This window comes from Mustelus asterias, chromosome 9 (genome assembly GCF_964213995.1).
Source record: "Mustelus asterias chromosome 9, sMusAst1.hap1.1, whole genome shotgun sequence".
NCBI classification, from domain to species: Eukaryota; Metazoa; Chordata; class Chondrichthyes; order Carcharhiniformes; family Triakidae; genus Mustelus; species Mustelus asterias.
In genome coordinates, this window is record NC_135809.1 from 34466584 (window position 1) to 34488303 (window position 21720).

The 21720-nt window shown below is 44.3% G+C and overlaps 1 protein-coding gene across 2 annotated transcripts in view; it reads right to left on the reverse strand.

Moving 5' to 3' along the window:
- Nucleotides 1–21720, reverse strand: part of borcs5 (BLOC-1 related complex subunit 5) — an 80160-nt gene that overhangs the window by 57685 nt on the left and 755 nt on the right. For both annotated transcript variants that reach the window (XM_078219939.1, XM_078219940.1), the window contains exons 2-3: nt 15603–15690; nt 12070–12216 (exon numbers count right to left, since the gene is read on the reverse strand). In XM_078219939.1, the coding sequence (XP_078076065.1) occupies nt 12070–12216; nt 15603–15657 (202 nt within the window). In that variant the 5' untranslated portion in view covers nt 15658–15690. The remainder of the gene's footprint in view (nt 1–12069; nt 12217–15602; nt 15691–21720) is intronic.

Here is a 21720-nt window from a genome sequence, read left to right on the forward strand (position 1 = left end):
ATTTCGAAACTGTTCAGCAAATAAAAATAGAGATTCATAGCAATTCTCTCAATACTTTGATTTGATTCTTTACCATTTCTCCTAGCAATTAAAATAATAGAATGCTGCACTGTCCCCCTTACTAAGTTAGATTTCATTTCTTTGAAAAAAAACTTTCTTTAAACAAAGAGCCTCCATCCCTCATCAAACCCTCTAGAGTTGCGCCCAAACCCCAAAGCCAAACTTTTACGCCCCCCGGTGGATTCTGAGGCAAATGGGGGGAGGGAGAAAGAATCATAGAATCCCTATAGTACAGGAGATGGCCATTCAGCCCCATCAAGTCTGCACTGACCACAATCCCACCTAGGCCCTATCCACTTGACACCACGTATTTACCCTGTTAGTCCCCCTGATACTATGGGACAATTTAGCATGGCCAATCAACCTAACCCACACATCTTTGGACTGTGGGAGGAAACCGGAGCACCTGGAGGAAACCCACGCAGACATGGGGAGAGCGTGCAAACTCCACACAGACAGTCAACCAAGGCCTGAATTGAACCCAGGTTCAGAGTGTGAGGTTGCATGGAGGGGATTCCCTCCGGGTTCCAGCCCGCCTGACCTGGTAGCGAATTTACACTGGGACAGGCGACAGGTCCTTGGAGGGGCAGCACACCCTTGCCCAAATTAAGGCCCTTCAGTGAGCACTCAAGGGTCTTTTCCTGCTCAGTCCCAATTTTTAGGCTGGCAGGTGGATGACAGCTTAGGGGGTAATTGCATTAATGAACATAGCTGGCTCTCAGGTGGGAAGAAGTGGGGGACACTTTTATCAGAAGCCGCCTTCTGACCAGTGGCATCCTCCCTTTAAGGCCCAGCAATCTCTAGAAACCACTCCCACCTGGCCTATCATCCTGAGACCCCAATCATCCCAGGCCTTCCCAGGTTCCATCCCTGCCACCCGCCTCACGCCACTTCAGAAGAACTTCCAAGGAGATTCGGAATTTAGCAAGTAAGTCAACTAGTCCGCAAGGGTAGTCACGAAACTGAGAAGTAGTTACAGAAAGGGGAGAATATGTTTTGTTTGCACTTCAAATGGAATGTAAAGATAGCTTGATCTCAAAGTAGGGAGTTAATTTCTGTTCCTGCCTTCAACTTTTCGGAGGAAAACTACTATGTTGAAAGTGCTTTGACCGAATAACAATTAAATAGGTCTGATGTGCAATGTGCAGCGGAAGTGTCAGATTACCCAAACCCATATGGCACACATTTGCTCTACTCCCTGATAGTCAACCGAAAGATTGTTGGCATTCTTCAGAAGATTGCTGTTGTCTAACAGAATGACCTTAGTTGGAACAATGAATATAACAAAAACAGCAATTATTTTGTATAAACAAGTTGGTGTGTCTCATTGTGAAATACAAGGATGTATTAAGACTTTGAGGTTCCCTTAAATCTCATCCTGTGTTCTATTTTCACTGAGAAACAAGATTGTTTATTTCTTCCTAACTATTTCATCTCAAGTCCCAAAGGGAGAATTCAAAGTATCTTAACAATGGTCTATTTGATTTAACCCCTTGAGAGCCGTTTCCCACATTTCTCATATTCAACCATGATCATAATGAATGGTGGAGCAGGGCTGATTGGCCTACTCTATGTTTCTCGAAGGGCAGTTAGGGATAGGCAATAGATGCTGGCCACGCCAGTGATGCTCACATCCTGGGGAAAGAAGAGGATCGCACTACCATACAGCACAGGAGGAGGCCATTCGGCCTATGTCCAGGACACTCAGATGCCCTTTCTAATCTCACCTTCCTGTACCTGGCCCATAGCCGGTGCAGATCCAGGTACTTTGTAAATAAGAGTTTAGGGTCTCCACCAACAACTCGGGCAGCAAATTCCAGACACCCACCACCCTCTGCGTAAAAAAGTTCTTTCTCACGTTCTCTCTACACCTACTGCAACTTATCTTTAATCTATGGCCTCTGGTTCTAGAATTCTCCACCAAAGGAAACAATTTTATCCTGTCCACTCTATCTCTTCCTCTCACTCGATCTCTAACCCACCGTTTGGACCAATTCCATTTTAACTCCCAGAAATGAAAGGGTCATGTAGGGAATTACTGCATCACTCAGTCCCCTTTACTGTCATTTCGAAAAACCTAAATCTATTCTCCCAAAAATATTCTAAATGTCAAATTTGCGTAAAAAACTGGAGTGAATCATGTTGGTTTTTTCAGCGGGAGTTTAAAAAAAAGGATCTCCCACATTCTGTGCACAGCAGAGTGCACTAGCGTGAATCATGTTAAAATTCAGTGGGCGGGGCCTATTCCCGCTGGAGGGGCCGGCGGCACAGTGCTGAGCGGGCCACTGCACACGCGCGGATCTGTCAGCACTGAGATTGGCGCATGCACAGTGGCACCTGTCTGCCAGCATCCCGATCGCTGGCCAGCTCGATCACTGAGCAGCCCCGCATCGCTAGCTGTGTGACCCTCCCAAGGCCCGATCGCTGGCCTCCCAAACATGCCCAGGCTCGCACCACCCCCGGCAGTCCCAAACCCCCCCCCTCCAGAGTGCCTACCCACCCCCCCCCACCACCGCAGTGCCAACCCCCCTGGCAGGCTGCCCCCTCCACCCTTAAACCGGATGGCCAACCTCGATTGCTGGCCACCCTCCCTCGCCCACCGATCCTGACTGCAGAATGGCAGCGGGACCCCCACCGATCGCAACCTCCCAGAGGCCCCGCCCCCCTTGGCACTGCCACATGCCTGGTGGGCAGTGCCAAGATGTCCTCTAGGCATTGGCACTTTGGCTCTTGGGCCATGCCAGGGGCCCAGGCTGGCACTGCCAAAGTGCCAATGACCAGGGGGCATCCCCCTCTGAAGGGCCCAATTGCCCTTCACTCCAGTGGAGTGGTGGGAGATGCTAGCAGATGTGGAGATCTCAGTCCCGGCACGTTAATATAAATTTAAATAGTATGCAAATTAGATACTGCGTACATTATGGAGCTCCGCACCGATTTCCGGCACAGAGCTGACGGCGCCATGGGGAGATGCACTCAGGCCCGGGCACCCAGCGGGGAGCCCGTGAAACAACCCCCTCTAGAGTCTCCCAGCCTGCTGCGCTAAAAAGGTAGTGCAATGGGATGGGAGAATCGCCCCCCCAATTTTCAAATCCACATTAGATTCATGTTAGTAGCAGCAACAGGTGCTCCCTTACCAGTAGCAAGCATGACCAAGTTCATGCAAAACACATGGGTTCTGGAACTTAGAGTGAACAAATCAGGCCTCACACACAGTAGTTCCCAGTGTGTAGCTCCAATAATTACAGCTGATCAAACATCACTGTTTTCCTACAGCACTCATTTATGGATCCTTTCTGTAACATTCTCCGCTTAAAATGTATTACTTGGCAGGCGAGGAGCCAAAAATCACTTTTTAACAAGGCTCGACTGTGCCATTTTCGCAGCTTCAATTTGCAAAATGTGACCTGGTGAGATTTCTGATGATTTGTTTGGTTTCAATTTACATTTTAAAAACTTATATAAAAGACACAGCAGAAAAATCAGCCGGGCCACTGCACAGCTAAAGCCTGAAAAAGGCTCAAGATCACCCTCTACGGAATGTAGTAATGCACAACAGTTTATTGCAGCCCCCTATTAAGAACTTATTCTTAGAATCCCTGTAGTGCAGAAGGAGGCCATTCAGCCCATCGAGCCTGGACCAACAACAATCCCACCCAGGCCCTATCCCAGTATTTTGTTCTTGTAGCTTGCTATGCTCATCAATCGCAGGTCAGTAGAGAACTTATTCAATGACCAATCGGAACAACCATTTCTGTTATGTACTATATATCTCAAGTATATATAACAAAAAGACAAGACTAATAGCATTGCTCTTTACTCAAAATGGTAACATATCAGAATTCTAAATCACATGTTAACTTATATTTAATTTCATAGAATCAAAGAACCCAGACAGCGCTATTTGGCCCATCCAGCCCGCACCAACGACAACCCCATCCAGGCCCTAGTCCTGCAACCCCACGCGTTTACCCTGCTAATCCCCCTGACATTGAGGGTCAATTTAGCATGGCCAATCAACCTGTACATCTTTGGAGCATGGGAGGAAACCAGAGCACCCGGAGGAAACCCATGCAGACACGGGGGGAAATGTGCAAACTCCACACAGACAGTCACCCCAGGCTGGAACTGAACCCGGGTCCCTAGCGCTGAGAGGCAGCAGTGCTAACCACTGTGCCACCGTGCTGCCCCAAAATTTCAGTGGCCTTGTGTGGTTGATGAGCTACATTTCTAGGTATTTTAACAGGAAGGCCAAAGATGTAGCCCAGGATCTCTTATAAAAAAAAAGGTACAAAACTCAGGCCGGTTAAATGTCAAATTAAAAGACCAATAGTGAGCAAAATAAAAAGAAAAGCCTGCAGTTGCTGGACATCTAAAATGAAAGCTCAAAGAGTCAGAAACTTTTAGTAGGTCAGGCTGTAATTCTGGAGGGAGAAGGTATGGTTAATGTTTCAGGTCAATGACTTTTTGACAACGCTTCTTCACCTTCCCGAAAAATATTACTGCAAGTCCTCCACTTTTTCCTTGAAGCACAGCCTAACCAGCGTCCATCCAACACCACCTTCTACCACTTGGCTGAACTTCTCCTCGCATTTGAACAAAACGTCCTTCAACTCCACACACTTCCTTTCAATAAAAGGAGTCACTGTGAGAACCCCCATGAGTCATAACTATGCCTGGAGGATTTAAGAGTATTATTTATTCCAGTACTGCTCATGCCCCCCTTTCTAACCTCTTTTTACGGCACCTTGATGAATGGCTGCGCCTTTTCCTGAGCTGAGAATTTCATCAATTTTGCTTTTAACTTGCACCTTCAAAAAAAGATTTGGACAAAACATTATCGGCCAGAAACAATCTACCTTCCTCTCTTCATAGAGACTCACTGACTTGCTGAGTGCTTCTAGAAGTTTCTCTTTAATAAAGCTTGCGAGCAGAAGCAATATGGCACAAGGAAGCCAAAAAACATACCTCAATCACTGACAGCCATCCACTATTGGAAACCTATGCCTAGGTTTCCAAGTGTAAAAGCACTGCCCCGAGTTCAGTCAAGTCAACTGATCCCTCCGTCTTACAGCAGTATCAGCTTCCGACAATCGTATCAGCTAGTATTTTCAATGACCCATTCAGACACAAATTATCATAATATTGGAATAACAGTGTGTCATTTGTAATCAGTTGTGTTAATGAGTAATGCAAATTGCTCTTCTATAGTGTGTTAACCCTGTGGCCCTGAAAATACATTCTGAATATCATGTTCCAAGATGGCGCCGGAGTGTGGCGACTTCTTGTGAGCTGTGCCCAGCTTATCCTCTAATTCTTTCTTTTACTCTCGTTCTACATTCTGCATCCTCTCCTTTCCTTCTTTATGTACGGTACGCTTTGTCTGTATAACGCGCAACAATACTTTTCACTGTATACTAATACATAGAATCCCTACAGCGCAGGAGGCCACCATTTGGCCCATCGAATCTGCACCAACCATAAACCCACCCAGGCCCTATCCTTTAGCCCCAAATATTTTATCCTGTTTGCCCCCTTGACACTAAGGGGCGATTTACAATGTCCAGTCCACCTAACCAGCACATCTTTGCACATGTGGCAGTAATAAATCAAGTCAAAAGAATCCCTATAATGCAGAAGAGGCCATTCAGACATACGAGTCTGTACTGACTATCTGACAAAGCATCTTACCCAGGCCCTCTTCCCCCACCCTATCCCACAACCTCACATATTAACCCCACCAATCCATTTAACCTACACATCTTGGGACATGAAGGGGCAATTTAACATGGCCAATCCACCTGATCTGCAAATCTTTGGAGTGTGGGAGGAAACCAGAGCACCCGAAGGAAACCCACGCAGACATGGGGAGAACGTGCAAACTCCACACAGACAGTGACCCGAGGCGGAATTGAACCTGGGCCCCTGGAGCTGTGAGGCAGCAGTGCTAACCACTGTGCCACCTGAACTATTGTGTGTGTGGATGATGTTTGTGTGCTTCTCTTCTCAAAATTGTGGTAGTAGTTTCAGTATTACTATTAGTAGTAGTTTAAAAGCTAACAAAAGAGAAATGTAAATGATGACATAAATTGTAAGTTATGAAGCTGGATTTATGGTTACTAGACGCATTCATGATTCCAGGGTATTTTGATAAGCGTGTAGGACTTTTAATCCAATTTTAATACAAATTCATACCTATGTTTATACATTTGGTAGTGTGAATTGGAATTCAGGTTAGAGACTTTTTACAAAAGTTACAAGATTTTTTTGGGAATCTTTGGAGTTCTGAAATAAATGGGAAAAGGAATTTGGTAAAAGTTGATAAAGACTTTCTTTGTTCAGATGGTTGAGCTGGTTTGTCTGGACTCATGGGATGCATTTGTTTCTTGATTTTCAAAAAAAAAAGCTTGGAAAAAGAAGCTTGGAGTTTTGGAACAATTGAGTGATTTAAAATACAGAGCAGAATGTTCTGAATTCTGAGAAAGGAGGGAACAAAAATCACAAGAGTTTGAAACCAAAAAAAAAAGTCTAAAGGGAGAGATTCAGGTATATTCCTCATTGAAAGCAAAAACCCAGTTCAAACTCCAGCCACCGCATCCGATATCGTCCTTGTTCTGCTCTTTTCAAAGAAAAAGAGGGCAGGATTTGATGGGGGTGAAGACATCACTCACCATGGAAGGCTTTTTCTCCCTCCCTATTTCAAAGCAGTCAGAAGGGTGCAGGTGAACTATGCGACAGTGGGTTGTTTCGACTCCTGTACAAAGAACCCAACAGCATGGTGGACAAGGTGAGCTGTATGGTGCATGTGGTACAGTTGCCCAAGCGGGCAAAATTGTTCCGCATTAAACACATTTAGATAGCAACGTCCCAAATCAAGGCATCTCACTGACTGGAGGCGGTTATGTGCACGGGTAAAATCATGCCTATAATGTGGACTTGTAAAGAATTCCTAGAAATCCCGCAAGTGGTGATTAGGTGCATTGGCCATGCTAAGTTCTCCCTCAGTGTACCCGAACAGGCATTGGAGTGTGGCAACTAGAGGATTGTCACAGTAACTTCATTGCAGTGTTAATGTAAGCATCCTTGTGACACTAATAAATAAACTTTAAAAGCAGCAGTGAACTACTTTGGTACCCCCAGAGGGAGAAGCAGAGAAATACAACAAGGAGGCGGAGGGGGACTAGCTAGGGTAAATATGTGGGATTACAGGGATAGGGCCTGGGTGGGATTGTGGTCGGTGCATACACGATGGGCTGAATGGCCTCTTTCTGCACTGTAGGATTCTATGATGTGTGTGTATACAAAACCAAAACTGTATGAAGTAATAGGTAACTATAATACGCCTGTCACCAAATCTGCTCAGAGAAAGTTTTTATCTTGTTTTACAGGAAAGGTGGTGGAAGTTAGACTAAACAATAGTTGCGTTTGCAAGAGGAAGTGAAAGATATCAAACCACAACAGTATATGGTTATGATCCAGAGGGGTCGTTATAAACAGCCGGTAGTGACGTCACATCATTTTTTGATTCCAGCTGCTCAGCTACTGCACATATAATGACCCTAAGCCCACCAATCTGAGACCCACCCGTTTTCAAGGGGAGGTCATGTGTTAAATCTATAATTCAGTGGCTTAAGGCAGCAAAAAAATGGCCAGGGCAACCAGCGGAGAGAAGGAGCCAGCACCGTAACCATTGAGAAGGTGGGGGCAAATCTGATTTGAAACCCCCAACTTCTGGTTGGGCGCAAGTTACATTTCTCATGCAGGAGGGAAAGGGGAACTGAGAATACCAAGTGATGGTCAGGAGGGTTGTGGTTAGGAGGAGAATAATAAACACTTGCCCTAAGAATGCAGCTGTGAGTCTAATCGACGTAGAGGTAGAATGTTCCCCATATACAGAAGAAAGGTTTAGGCCCGAGAATATTCTGGGAAGGGAAAATTGTCCCATGGCTATGAGAGAGAGTCAGGAACATGGAGACCACTAAATTAAGAGCAGGTATGGATTAGAGTGGGTACTGTTGGTGACACCAGGGAGTCGAGGCATTTTGTTGGAAGCAATTTGTAGCTCTAGTATGCATCTAGATGTGTGAGGGTAAAGATTGGGAACTATGCTGTTCAAGTGACAGGAGGAACAGAGCGTAGATATCCAAGTGACATTGCCTAAGAAACTCATGGCCCTGCCTTTCCTTACACAAATAATAATGAAATGTCCCAGCCATATTTCAGGCCCAAAGAACTGACTGGTTGTTGTGCCCACACAAGTGGTCCTATATGACAATGTGAATCATGAGATAGTGCCCGTGATGATTAATTAAGTGGATATCATGCAAATATAAAACCTGAGCATTGCAGAATTGAAATGCTGCATCAAGCTTTACGATAATTCCAGAAACAAACCAGCACTGCGATTGTGGAGGATGGATGCACAAGTCTGTATAAGGGTTCAGGGAATCAAACAAAATCTCACTCTCTTTGGGGGGGGGGGGGGGGGGGGGGGGGGATCACTCTTAAGTAGTTTAGATTTAGCTACTTTAGACAAAATGGTAAATTCTGTTAGAAATAGGTTAAGGAAAATATTAATGGGATGAATGATGTAGCAAGATGTGGTGGAGGAATTGGAAAAGCATGCATGAAATCACAAGAGGCTGCTGAGAATTATGTTTACACAATATATTGTTCCTGGTTGGTGGAACAGGTCTGAGAACACCTCCAGAAAATAGTGGGAGAGAGGTTGCTCTCCTGGGTTACTGATAAGCATCGTAGGGCTATGTCAACTTGCCAGCTGATTACTGATGCCTGTGAAATCAGAGATCTTGTACAAGTACACCCAGTGAGTGCCATCTGAGGACCAGTACCGTGGCATGCTAGTGTTGGTTTTGTATTACCTTGTCCTAAAAGGAGAAGCTTAATCATCATTTTAGAGCTGAAAACATTGTTGTAGAGGATCAGGGTCATCTGTCACATTATCACCAAAACCTTAGATACATGGCACAAGTGATAGGATCACTTGGTTAGCCCCGGATTTGTCTGGGTGCACTTGTCGAGAGGGATACTTTTGTTTGCCTGTACAATGTAACTGAAAATGCAGCACTAACCTGCGGGTTCGCTTGGGATCAGAAAGAAGCCAAGTGCATGGGCATGGTGACCAGGAGAGGAAAAAAAAGAGTTCCTGACACAAGTGGCTTATAAAGAAAAAGGGGAATATTATGTGACAGCCATTCGCTGGGAATAACAGTACGAGGACCGGATCTGTTTTAGCCAGGGTGGAATGTTTCATTTTACCCCAGCTTCACCTGTTAGACTGGGTGCACGAGTATTATTGCAAGTTTGTGCTCATGGACAGGAAAATATTATCAAAGGAAATAAAAGCAGTTTAACTAATGTCATGAATGTGTCAGCAGGTCCAAAGCCACCAGCATTTCAAAGCGTATTTCACAGGATGAGTCCCAATAACAAGGTTAGCAGCTTCAGCCAATTCAAAAAAGAAATATATCATCCTGCGAATAGGAAATAGTTGGGGAGATGATGAAACCATTCAGGGAAAACATGCATATGCTAATGACAGAACCAACAACAGCCAATGGGACAGATACCCAAATATACAGAGTATCATCAAAGGGAAACAATGATAGAACTGGCAACCTTTTTGTGGAAGCAGGAGGAAGTATCCATCTAGCAGCAGAGTTCAGCTAGCAGCCTGTAAGCCAGTGCTGGTTAGCAGACCCGAGGCAAGTGTGCAGAATACCTCATGGAGGCAGTTAAAACCCATATCTTCACTGAACCAAGAACAGACATTCTCCAGAATAACTGCTCAATCATATGCAGTGTGGTAACGATAAGCTGGCCTTTACATATAGGCCTATTGGATTGGATGTTGCTGGGGAAGATCAAGTCCTGAAAGAGTTCAGATCTTGTAAACGTACTTTGGATCAAAAGGGTAATTCCTACATAAACTGTGTGGGTGTGTTTATTAGTCTTGTACTTAACGGTCTTAGATTATTACGGGTGGCACAGTGGTTAGTACTGCTGCCTCACAGCACCAGGGACCTGGGTTCGATTCCCGGCTTGGGTCACTGTCTGTGTGGAGTTCGCATGTCCTCCCAGTGTCTGCATGGGTTTCCTCCGGGTGCTCCGGTTTCCTTCCACAGTCTGAAAGACGTGCTGGTAAGGTGCATTGACCCGAACAGGCGCCGGGATGTGGCGACTAGGGGAATTTCACAGTAACTTCATTGCAATGTTAATGTAAGCCTTACTCGTGACTAATAAATAAACTTTAAACTATTATAGACCTGTGTGTGTATTTGTCTCTTTTCTTCATTGTAATAAATAGTCTTTAATAAGTGTCATAGTACAACTGGACTGGCTACTTCTCTCATGGATATTAGACGGAACCTCTTACACCATTCCCGTGGACAAACCATGAACCAATGTTTCCAAGCTGGGACACCCCTACAGTTATCAGCAGATTCGTGACACGTGCCTATATCTAAGTTTAGATTTGTGCGTGTCCCGGCAGTGATGGTGTCAGTGACACATGACATGTCATTAAAGTGGCGGCCCAGACTAATTGCACTCAGACACTGCCTACAACAACTCCCAGAGACAATGGTCTTTCTGAATATATGTAAATGGCCTTCTTCACGCACATCAGAATGCAGATTGCTGGTATGCACCTGGAGACAACCCTACTGCTGAGAACAGGAAATGACCACATGTAGGTAGTCTCAAGTAGGATAGGTAAGGCACTGAAATCCAATCGATTGGCTTGATTTGAATGTTAAAAGATCAAGGGGTATAAAGCCAAAGCCCACAAGGATCTCACTTCTGCAGCGATGGAGGTTTGATTTGGTTAATCACGGGAAGTCGTGTGGAAGAATTTGTTCAGCAGACTGACCACCCGAGAAACAGCCAACCATATCAAGACTGTTACACGAACAAGCCAGAGCACTGGGTCCTCTTGGACAACTAGCTCACCTCCTGACCCCTCAAAAGTTTCTCCATCATCTTCAAGTCAAGAACATGATAGAATGTTCCAAACTCACCTGGGTGGGTGTAGCCACAACAGCATTCCTGGGACAGAGCAGTCTGCAGCTGCACGCACAATTTACCAATACATTACAAAAACTCAAAGTTGCTCCGAACAAGAACAAAAGCAGCAATGCTGTGGGTGCACCATCACTGCCAGGTTGCACACAAATCTAAACGTAGATACACATCATTCATCATCACTGGGCAATAATCCCAGAATCCCCTCCCAACACCATCATGGGAGCACCATCACCACAAGATCAGCTTTACAAGAAAGTCCACCACCACCTCAGAGCAATAAAGGATGAGCAATAAATGCAGCCTTGCCCACTTTCACAGTAACTTCACTGCAGTGTTAATGTAAGCTGACTTGTGACACTGACAAACAAACTTCTGAAGAGTAAAGTTTAAGTCAGTAACTCCAGCTATAGAACCTCACTGCTCTCTCTAGAAAAACAAAATAAATCCTGCCCTCTGACATGGATAACATTATTTAGTTGATCTGTGCCCCAGTGTTCTGACCTCCTCAATAACTGGAAACATTCAAGTAATCAGCAAAAAAATAACAACACATTTAATATGATATGGAATAATTGCACCATCGGTTGCAGGAAATAAAAGTTCTGAATTTAAATATCTTCGGTAAAGCAGAGCATTTTAGTAATATTATAGCATAGAGATCACGCAAAGTAGATACAAATTCAATCTACTCATAAGTATGATATTCCTCAACCCTCAATATAGAAACCCACACTTCAGACAGGTGGCACATAATCAGTAAAAATATCCAAAATATTTGCTTAAGAAGTGGACAAAGATTTATTTGGGGAAATAGAACGTAAAGGGGAGGGAAAACCAATAATTAGATCGGATGGGCACTAGTGATATCTTTATTTAGATGTAACTAATGAAAGCAAGTGATATTTAACTATAACTAGATAATAGTTACAGGCCATGTGCTTCAGATGCTGGATGACTAAGCATTACCTTTGAGCAGAGGTTGGAAGGTAGGGATTTCGTGCAGCTTGATAACATCTGGATCATTCCACGTGGTTCGAGCAGGTTGCTGTGTTCCTGTAGCAACAACTATGATGTCATCCATTTTAGCTCTTTGCTTCGCTGGAGAATTGGTTGCTGAATAAGAACAAAAAAAGAGTAACACACATCTTAATATAGTTGTTGATGGATACAAACATGCACAAAGACAAATTGTCCATGAAAATGAATACAGCAACATGTATCTTTTAAAGAAGCCACAAGCTCAATGAACACTGAAGCTACAGCCTGCTCACGGCACAGAAGTGATGGCAATAAAAAGAGGAAAGGAAAAAGTGAAGAGCAGGAAGATAAACAATTAAAAAGAGAGAAAAGGAAAAGGGGAAGAAAAACAACAAGTGAAGAGATAGAAACAAAATGAACATAAAAGAAACATTGGGGACGATTCTCCCAAAAAAGGTCCAAGTGTTGAATTCGCGGGAAAACTGATGTAAATCGCTCGATTGCTGGCCAGCCTGGAATCCTCAAAGTGCTGCCCCCCCCCCCCATCTATTCGCGGGCTAACCCCAAAATCACCCCCCCCCCCCATCTCAGAGCGCCCCGATCTCCAGCCTTCACCCCCCCCCTCACCCAGCAGTGACAATCTCCTTCCCCCCTGGCAGAACCCCCATCCCCCCCACAGAGGGCAGACCTCTCCCTCCTGGCAGACCCTCCCCTCCCCCCCCCCACAGGAGGCTGACTCCACCCCCCCCAGCAGACCGATCCCCATGCAGACTGGCAGCGGGACCCCCACCCCCACCGATCACCCGAGGCAGCAAGCTCAGCAGGCCCCACCCCCTTGGCGCTGCTCCATGGGCACTTTGCTTCTTGGGCAATGCCATGCACACAGGCTGGCACTGCCAGGGTGCCCATGAACTAACCCCCCCACCACCCAACCCCTTGGGTGGTCCTGATTACCCCCCTTTATACCAGCAGGGTCTCCTGCTACTTCCCCGAAAGTGGGGAGCTGGTCTGAACCCCACTGGAGTGAAATACTCCTGGCAGGATGGGAGGTGCTAGCGGGCCCAGAGACTTCAGTCCCAGGCCTGCTAATCATATTTAAATAACATTAAAATAAGATTTAAATCACTTACCTGCTGTTCCCGCCAGTTTCCAGCGTGGTCCCGACAGTGCTGGATATCCGGCTCGAGGAAATGCACGAACGGTGGGAACGTAGGTTCGAATCAGCCCACATGCTATTCTCCCGACCCGCCGTGCTAAAAAATTAGTGCGGCGCGATGGGAGAATCGCCCCCATAAATGGAGAGAAGTGAAAGTGGAAAAATAGAAACATATTTGGTCATGTGATGTGGGTGTCACTGATAAAGGTCAGCATTTGTTTCCCATTCCCAATTGCTGACTGGCTGAGTTCAATTAAGAATCCACCGCAGAGCGGGACTAGAGTCACATGTAGACCAGACCAGGTTAGGACTGCAGATTTTCTTCCCTAAAGGAATTCATGAACAGATGGATTTTTTAAACAACAATCGATGACAGCTTTACAGCACCATTACTGAGAATGGCTTTCAATTCCAACTGTTTATTAACTATTTGAATTAGAATTCCACCAGCTGCCTTGCTGTCCGTGAGGCCTCTGGATTATTAGTGACAGTACCACTATAAACCAGATAGCGCCATATCTTAAATTAATAAACAAAAAGAAAGTGTGAATGGCAAGAGAAAGAAATATGAAAGAAAGAGAGAGCGTGAGAGACAGGAACACTAACGAAACAGATTTGGAAAGAACACAAGTGGAAAAGAGATTGAATTGGAACAAGCAAGCAGAAAAAAAGCAAAACCAAGATTGTTACTACAAAATAGATATTACTTCATGTGCATACCGTCATCGGTAAATATTTTTTGAAGTGGTGGGACAACCGGGGAATGATAAAGCTAATTTGACACTTAATCTACGAGCTCCACACTGACACGGTTTATATTTTGCATCAATTCAAATAAGTCCCTGTGGTGTATTTCACTTTTGTTTGCAATGGAATCAGACAAAGCAAAAACCTGTCCCATATACTGCTTCCAAAAACCATATTTTAGTCAATTCACCAATAATCTCACCTCACGTTCAATAGAAATGGCCCATTTAATCAATTCAGTGGAGAAAGGAAAAGCCCCACAGTTCACAGAATTGACGACTGACTAGGCTACAAAAGTAGTTATGTAGTTCGGTTGGTCATCAAAAAACTCAAAAGTTTTACCATTCCAATCCTTCGGCCAACAGTAATTGATTCAAAGGAGCAGTGATAACTTAGGGTGATTTTACCAAGAAGGTTTCCCTAGATCATGCTTTTACAATACCTTCATATATAGAGGAAGCCAGCATTTATAATATAGCATGCATACTATGATGCCCAAAACCAAATTATACAAGTCTTTCCATTGCATGTCTTGATCAGTACAAATCATCAAACTCACCTGCTGTGTTCTAATTCTTCTTAGTCACCAAAAAATGTTTCAAATCTCTGATCAACTATCAACTATCCGTCAGCATCTGATTTAGTGCAGCTGGCTATTTAAAATTCAGCTTTTGTTCCTGTGTAATTCCTGCTCGCCTGCCTGAACTGAACACACATCCAAGATGGGTCCTTTCAAAGACTGTCAACTGCTTGTCTTGCAGTGAGTCTTCAGCTACAGAGCTAAAGGCAGCAGCACTCAGAAGTAGACACCAGCAGTGGGGAATCTAAACCAAAACACATCTTAAAGATAGTTTAGACCATAAGATATAGGAACAGAATTAGGCCATTCGGCCCATTGAGTCTGCTCCACCATTCGATCATGGCTGATAAGTTTCTCAACCCCATTCTCCTGCCTTTTCCCTTTGATCCTCTTATCAATCAGGAACCTATCTATCTCTGTCTTAAATACACTCAGCGATTTGGCCTCCATAGCCTACCGTGGCAATAAATTCCACAGTTCACCACCCTCTGGCTGAAGACATTCCTCCTCATCTTGATTGGGTTGTCCCTTTACTCTGAGGCTGTGGCCTTGGACCCTCGTCTCTCCTATCAGTGGAAACATCTTCTCCACGTCCACTCTATCCAGGCCTTTCAGTGTTTTATAACTTTCAATAAGATCCTCCCTGGTCCTTCTAAACTCCATCAAGTACAGACCCAGACAATACAATCTCCTCCACCCAAGTTCTGGAACAGCTTGAATGACTATTCAATGGAAGTTCTGAAGTGGCGCAATAGTTGACCAATCAATCAGGTGTGCTACACCTGGTATAACGATCTATTGGGTATAGAGCTCAAATTGGATCCTGTTCACTAAGTTGATTTTTCTGTACTAACAATTCATATTGGTTTTTTTTAAATTAAAATTAACCTTTGAGCATGTGTATCTACCCTCAGTATTGTAGAAGTTGAACTCTAGCTTTCTTTAATACTAATCTGTTCATTGGCAGGGCACAGGACATCACCTGGGTTAGACTGAAATGAATGTCAATGATGACACAGTGCTTTAACAGTTACTTACCCGACACATGACATTCTGGTTGCTTATTATCGTACGTGCTCTGTTCAGCTCCCATGGTATTGCAATGTGGTCCCAGAGTTCCTCAACCCTGCACAACCAAACACAGTTACAAAAACAACTTGTATTTATACGGCACCTTTAACTTAACAAAACATCCTGTCCCAAAGGCAGTTAAGACGTGGAGATGCCGGTGTTGGACTAGGGTAAACACAGTAAGAAGTCTCACAACACCAGGTTAAAGTCCAACAGGTTTATTTGGTAGCACAAGCCACAAGCTTTCGGAGCGCTGCTCCTTCATCAGGTGAGTGGGAGTTCTGTTCACAAACACGGCATACCGGGATCTTGGGTTCATGTCACACTATCTGTAACCCCCACGACTTGCCTGGGCTTGCAAAATCTCACTAACTGTCCCGGCTGGAGACAATACACATCTCTTTAATCTGCGCTTAACCCTCTCTCCACTCACATTGTTCTGTACCTTGAAGACTTGATTACCTGTAAAGACTCACATTCCAACCGTTACCTTGAAAATTGAGTTTGTATCTTTATACGCCCTGTTTGTGAATAGAACTCCCACTCACCTGATGAAGGGGCAGGGCTCCGAAAGCTTGTGCTACCAAATAAACCTGTTGGACTTTAACCTGGTGTTGAGAGACTTCTTACTGTTCAAAGGCAGTTCACAGGATCGTTATAAAATGACTCAGACATGCAAGGAGATATTAGGTCAGGTGACTAAAAACTTGGTCAAAAGGGGAAGTTTTAAGAAGTGCTGTCAATTGAACATTTTCTGCCCTCCACAGCTCCCTAACCACAAAGAGCAAGCTCATTTAAGCTTAGCCAGAGAAACTCACATCCCACGAAGGAATAAAGAAAGATTTGCGGTTTCCCCCATGCTGTTCAGTACCCAGCCACTAGGAGGCAAATGTTGAATGTGTTCTTGTTTTGCCTCTCTGGAGGCACTGGTGTCTGCAGCACAACGTTTGCGATCACAGAGACAAATAAGCATCATAGTACTCTGCATCCCAGCGCACTAGGGCTTCATCTGCATGACACCATATTGTAAACGTTTTAATTGAAGTCAAGCTGTGTATTCTACTGTACAAAGCACAACACAGGAACCGACTTGTCAGCTGAAGATCTTATGCTTTCCCTATGGTTTGTGCTGCAGCTTTTCTGTGTTCTATGTTCTATGCATGGAAACTACGCATTAAATTTTATACAATTTTGAAAGGATACAGCAAAATAATTATCTAAAAAGTAAAAAATGCAGGGTTACAGGAGAATAATACTAGGGGCATTGTTCATTTGGAGAGCCAGCACAGACACAGTGGGCCGAAAGGCCTCCTCTGTGCTATAACAACTGCAAAATGCAGAAAGAAACATTTGGTGCTATTTAATGGATTTGGTTGAATTAGCAATTTGAAGAGAGTGGGCATGATGACATCATGACACTTGTCTGGTGACATCATGTTACAGTCATTCACTTGACAAGCACCCTGCAAACTAGAACTGCTGCAGATGTTCTGAAATAATATCAGAGAGTTAAATATAAACTGTATTTTTTCCTCTACAGATGTTGTCTAAACTGCATATTTCCAGCATTTTCTGTTTAATTGCTGCAGAAAATTATGTTTACATCACAGTTTACAGTTCAGGTATCTTGCATTCTCCTGTTCAAAGCAATCCTGGTTTGTTACAGTTAGTCTATTTATATAACTCTCTCAGCATTGTTACTTTGCTTGTGTGCTATGGAATATGCCCTAAAAACAACGGCCTGAATTTCGCAATAAAAATAATGGTGAAACTTTTGCCATTAATGGGTAAACTGTACAACAACTCTGTCTGCAGGTGGGTGTACATCAATCAGTAAGTGGCTGGTAGGGAATCCCTGCTCCTCCACAAGCCAAGCTCGAACAGTCCTCACTGATCAACTCAACACTGAATTGTCTGCAATGGCTGAATGTGTAGAACTTCCCGCAAACTCTGCACTAAAAATGTCTCAAAGGCTCTTGGACTGGTATATTCAGAAGCAAATGAGTTTTTAAACTGTGTGGTAAGTGACAAATTTTGATTTTGGAGGCGTGGAGTCTCAATCGCAGCACAAATTTATTAGAGCTTTTCAAAATATATTTTATTTTTCTGTGTCTCTTATCTCTCTCTTTTAACCCCATCTGTGTTTATCCATCTTTATTTTGTGTGCTCTGCAATATCTGAATCTAATAAGGGGGTCAGTTTAGCTGGACAGCTGGTTCATGATATGGAGCAACGCCAACAGCGTTGGTTCAATTCCAGTACCAGCTGAAAGCCCTGTCTTCTAAACCTTGCCCCTCACCTGAGGTGTGGTTACATCACCACCAGTCAGATCTCTCTCTCTCAAAAAGGGGGAGAGCAGCCTATGGTCCTCTGGGATTTTGGCAACTTTCATTTAAATCTAATTTATAACCTCCCTCCCACCCTGTTCTTGGTTTTGAATTAGTCTCAGCAATCTGATTGATGAGCCAAGCTGTTACTTATCCTACTCACAGGTGCTACAGATCCCCTGTAGATGGCACCATGCTAAGCAGACACTGGATTAGAGGAACTCTTCTCGAAAGCCTGCAAAAACTCTGCAGGCAACTGTCACCAGAGGAGAATGATCAGAGCCATTCCTTTGTCACTGAACTCAAGATTCCTATGTCTGTGTTTGTCCAGTAAAGACAACAGGCTGAATGTTTCCAAAAAATTTCCTAAATGTCACAAGAGTGAGAAACATGGGGTGAACCATGCCAGTCTCTCAGGCACACTTCACATCGCAATCTTTCAACATCCGGTCATTTTTTTTGGCGAGTTGGGAGCTTGGCGCTGGTACAGGAATGACCCAGCCTAAACCCACCGGTGAAACGGCTTCAGAGCGCTCGACCGCCATGTCACAAGGGTGCCCCGATCTCACAATGCACCAAGAGATTCTTCCCCCCACTCCTCCCCCTCACCCCCACATGGGTCACCCATTCGGGGCATCAGGGCCATACCGATGGGTCCCCTGACTGACTCCCCCATGACCCCCTTTCTGATCCACCATTGCAAGACCCCCTGCATAGCCCTGCTCCCTCGTTCGCCATGTCCTCACCCTCCCGGCACTGCCCTGCCATACTAGGGTGCACCGCCAAGGTGCCTGGGCACTGTCCGGCCATAACCCCAATCACACGGGGGGGTTCACTGGTCTCCGTGCTCCCTGGCGTGACCAGCTGCGCTAGTGCAGACCAGTAGTGATTCACATCGATGCGATATCTCGCCTGAGAGGTGGGAAGCAAGCATGCCGAACTCCCTAATGATACTGAAATCCAATCAATCCCGTGCTAATAAGCTTGGCGCCCTTTCAAGGCCAATTGCTGGGTGCAGTGAGGTGGTAAAATCACGTCCAACACATACACATTGATCTTAAGAAAGCGCACACGACCATTCTGCAACTGGAGTTGTTAGTTCTGGACTGCTCAATGCACATTTTCTGTAGTTTATTTTTTAAAAATATACTTAGAAAACACACTCTTGGGAGAGGAGGATGTCCTGTTTAGCAGTCACGACAATTTCAGGTTTGAATGCAGGTATTTGCAAACAAAACATAAATTAGCAATATTCATTATCCAACATAGTTTGTAACTTAATGATAGAAACAAAACAGAATTGTTTTTGACCTTACAGGCCCCAGCATTTGTTAGAAAATATTTTGGTTTTCACTTGGCAGTTTTAAAGTTTATTTATTAGTCACAAGTAGGCTTACATTCACACTGCAATGAAGTTACTGTGAAAATCCCCTGGTTGCCACACTCCTGCGCCTGTTCGGGTACACTGAGGGAGAATTTAGCACGGCCAATGCACGTTAGGTGCGTCTTTGGACTGAGGGAGGAAACCAGAGCACCCGAAGGAAACCCACACAGACACGGGGAGAACGTGCAAACTCCACAGACAGCGACCCAAGCTGGGAATCGAAACCAGTTCCCTGGTGCTGTGAGGCAGCAGTGCTAACCACTGTGCCACTCCTGAACCAAATTGGTTCAGGTTTTAGCATAAAGTGGACAGATTCTTACTGCCCCTGTACTGGCTCCTGTTAAAAGAATGAATGCAACCATATTGCAGTGAATTGTTTCACAGAAATATGTACAGCTAAAATAATTGATTCAAACAAAAGGCTGTTTACAATATAAACAATAATTTTTAGTACATTATATGCAAATTGTTGATAAGTTATCTTGACAAATACTTTTAAACAGTAAAGTATCCAATTCATTACAACTCATCTAAACATCCTCTGAATAAACAAACTAAAAAAAAATCCCAAATGATGTACAGGGGTTCGGAGTGTGGAGATTTATTTTTGATCAGCCAAATGTTTTGACAGGGGTGAAAAATCCAATAGGAGTTTTAAGAATCTCTAAACCAAACTGCTGAGAAATTGACACCCGTATGTGGGATTTCTCCACAGGTATACACACTGTCTTGCAGGATTATCCGGAATTACGTGAGAAAAATCTCACAGCTCTCACCTCCAAGCTCCAATAGTGACAGAGGAGGCTGGTCAGGCATTAACTGTGCCCTCCAGCACTGCATATGTACCTAGCTCAGATATCCAGTCTGTCATTAAGGGTTAATCTCATCCTGAACATCACTGGCATGCATGTTTCCACTGATCCCCAAAACACATTGCTAAACTACTCCTTTGAGGATATTCACTAATAGGCCATTAGCAACTGACAAGCACAAGTTGGAACCCTTGCCAGCAGATATCAGGGGCTGCATCTCAAACAAAATTTACCATGAAATGTGCAAGGTCACAGAAGGTTCGGATGCAAGAAGGGAATTAGAAGTTACATTGCTTTAAGTCAAACAAGACAACCCACTGATGTGGAGACAAGTGTTCATCAATTTGTATTATTACTCAAAGACAGGTTTTACTGATTGAACTGATTCTGTTGCTCGGTTGTTCCAAGATGCTTCACAGAGGCGTAATCAGAAAATAAATTGAACACAGAGCCAAAGGAGGGGTGGTCAGAGGCCTAGTCAAAGAGCTGGGCTTCAAGGAGAGCCTATAGGAGCGAGGAGAGTTAAAGATTCAGAAGAGATTAAGGGAGGAAGTTCGAGCACATATTAAAAGGCACAACTGCTAATGGTGTGTCTGTGAGAGTGGTCTGCACTGAAGGTCAGAAGAGGAGGTTACAGAAATAGGCTGGGGCATCATCAAGTATTTCAAATTGGAGATTTTGCTGGCGGGGCCAGAGAGGGAGACTGGGAACCAACATGGATCTGCAAGGCCAGGGGCAATAAGCAGATGGTATAGTTGCAAACCCAGAATGGAGTTTTGACAGAATGGTGGCAGATGGGAGGCCGGCCAGGGGAGTATTGGAATAATCAGTTTTGAAGGTGACAAAGGCAGTAGTTAGGATTTCAGCTGATACAGTTGGTGTTAAAGGTGAAAGTAAATTGCTTTTGTGACAGAGAGCACGTGGGCATCAGAAGAATGTTGAAATTGTGAACAGTCTGGTTCAGCTTGAAACAACAGCCTGGGAGTGGCAACCTATGGGGTTTATGCTGGAGGCTGGAGACCATCACTTCAGTCTTCCCAAAAGAGAAAATTGCAATCAAAGATTTAATATTAGTCAAGCAGTCAGACAAATACAGTATTGGAGTCAACAAAGATTGCAGATCATGTCACCAAGGGCAGCATGTAGATGAGGAATGGGAAGGGGGCAGCAGCAGAAGAAAAGTCATTGTCGGAGACATTCTAGTTACAACTGAATAGGTAAATGTGGAACTAAACAAGGACAATCCCGTAAAGCTGCCTCAGAAAAGCAGCCTGCATTATTAAGGACCCCATGCACCCTGGGCATACTCTCTTCCATCTTCTTCCGTCAGGAAAAAGATACAAAAGTCTGAGGTCACGTACCAACCAACTCAAGAACAACTCCTTCCCTGCTGCCATCAAACTTTTGAATGGACCTACCCCAAATTAAGTTAATCTTTCCCTGCACCCGAGCTATAACTGGACCACTAGATTCTGCACCCTCTCTTTTCCTTCTCTATGTATGGTATGCTTTGTCTGTATAACACGCAAGAAACAATACTTCTCACTGTATACTAATACATG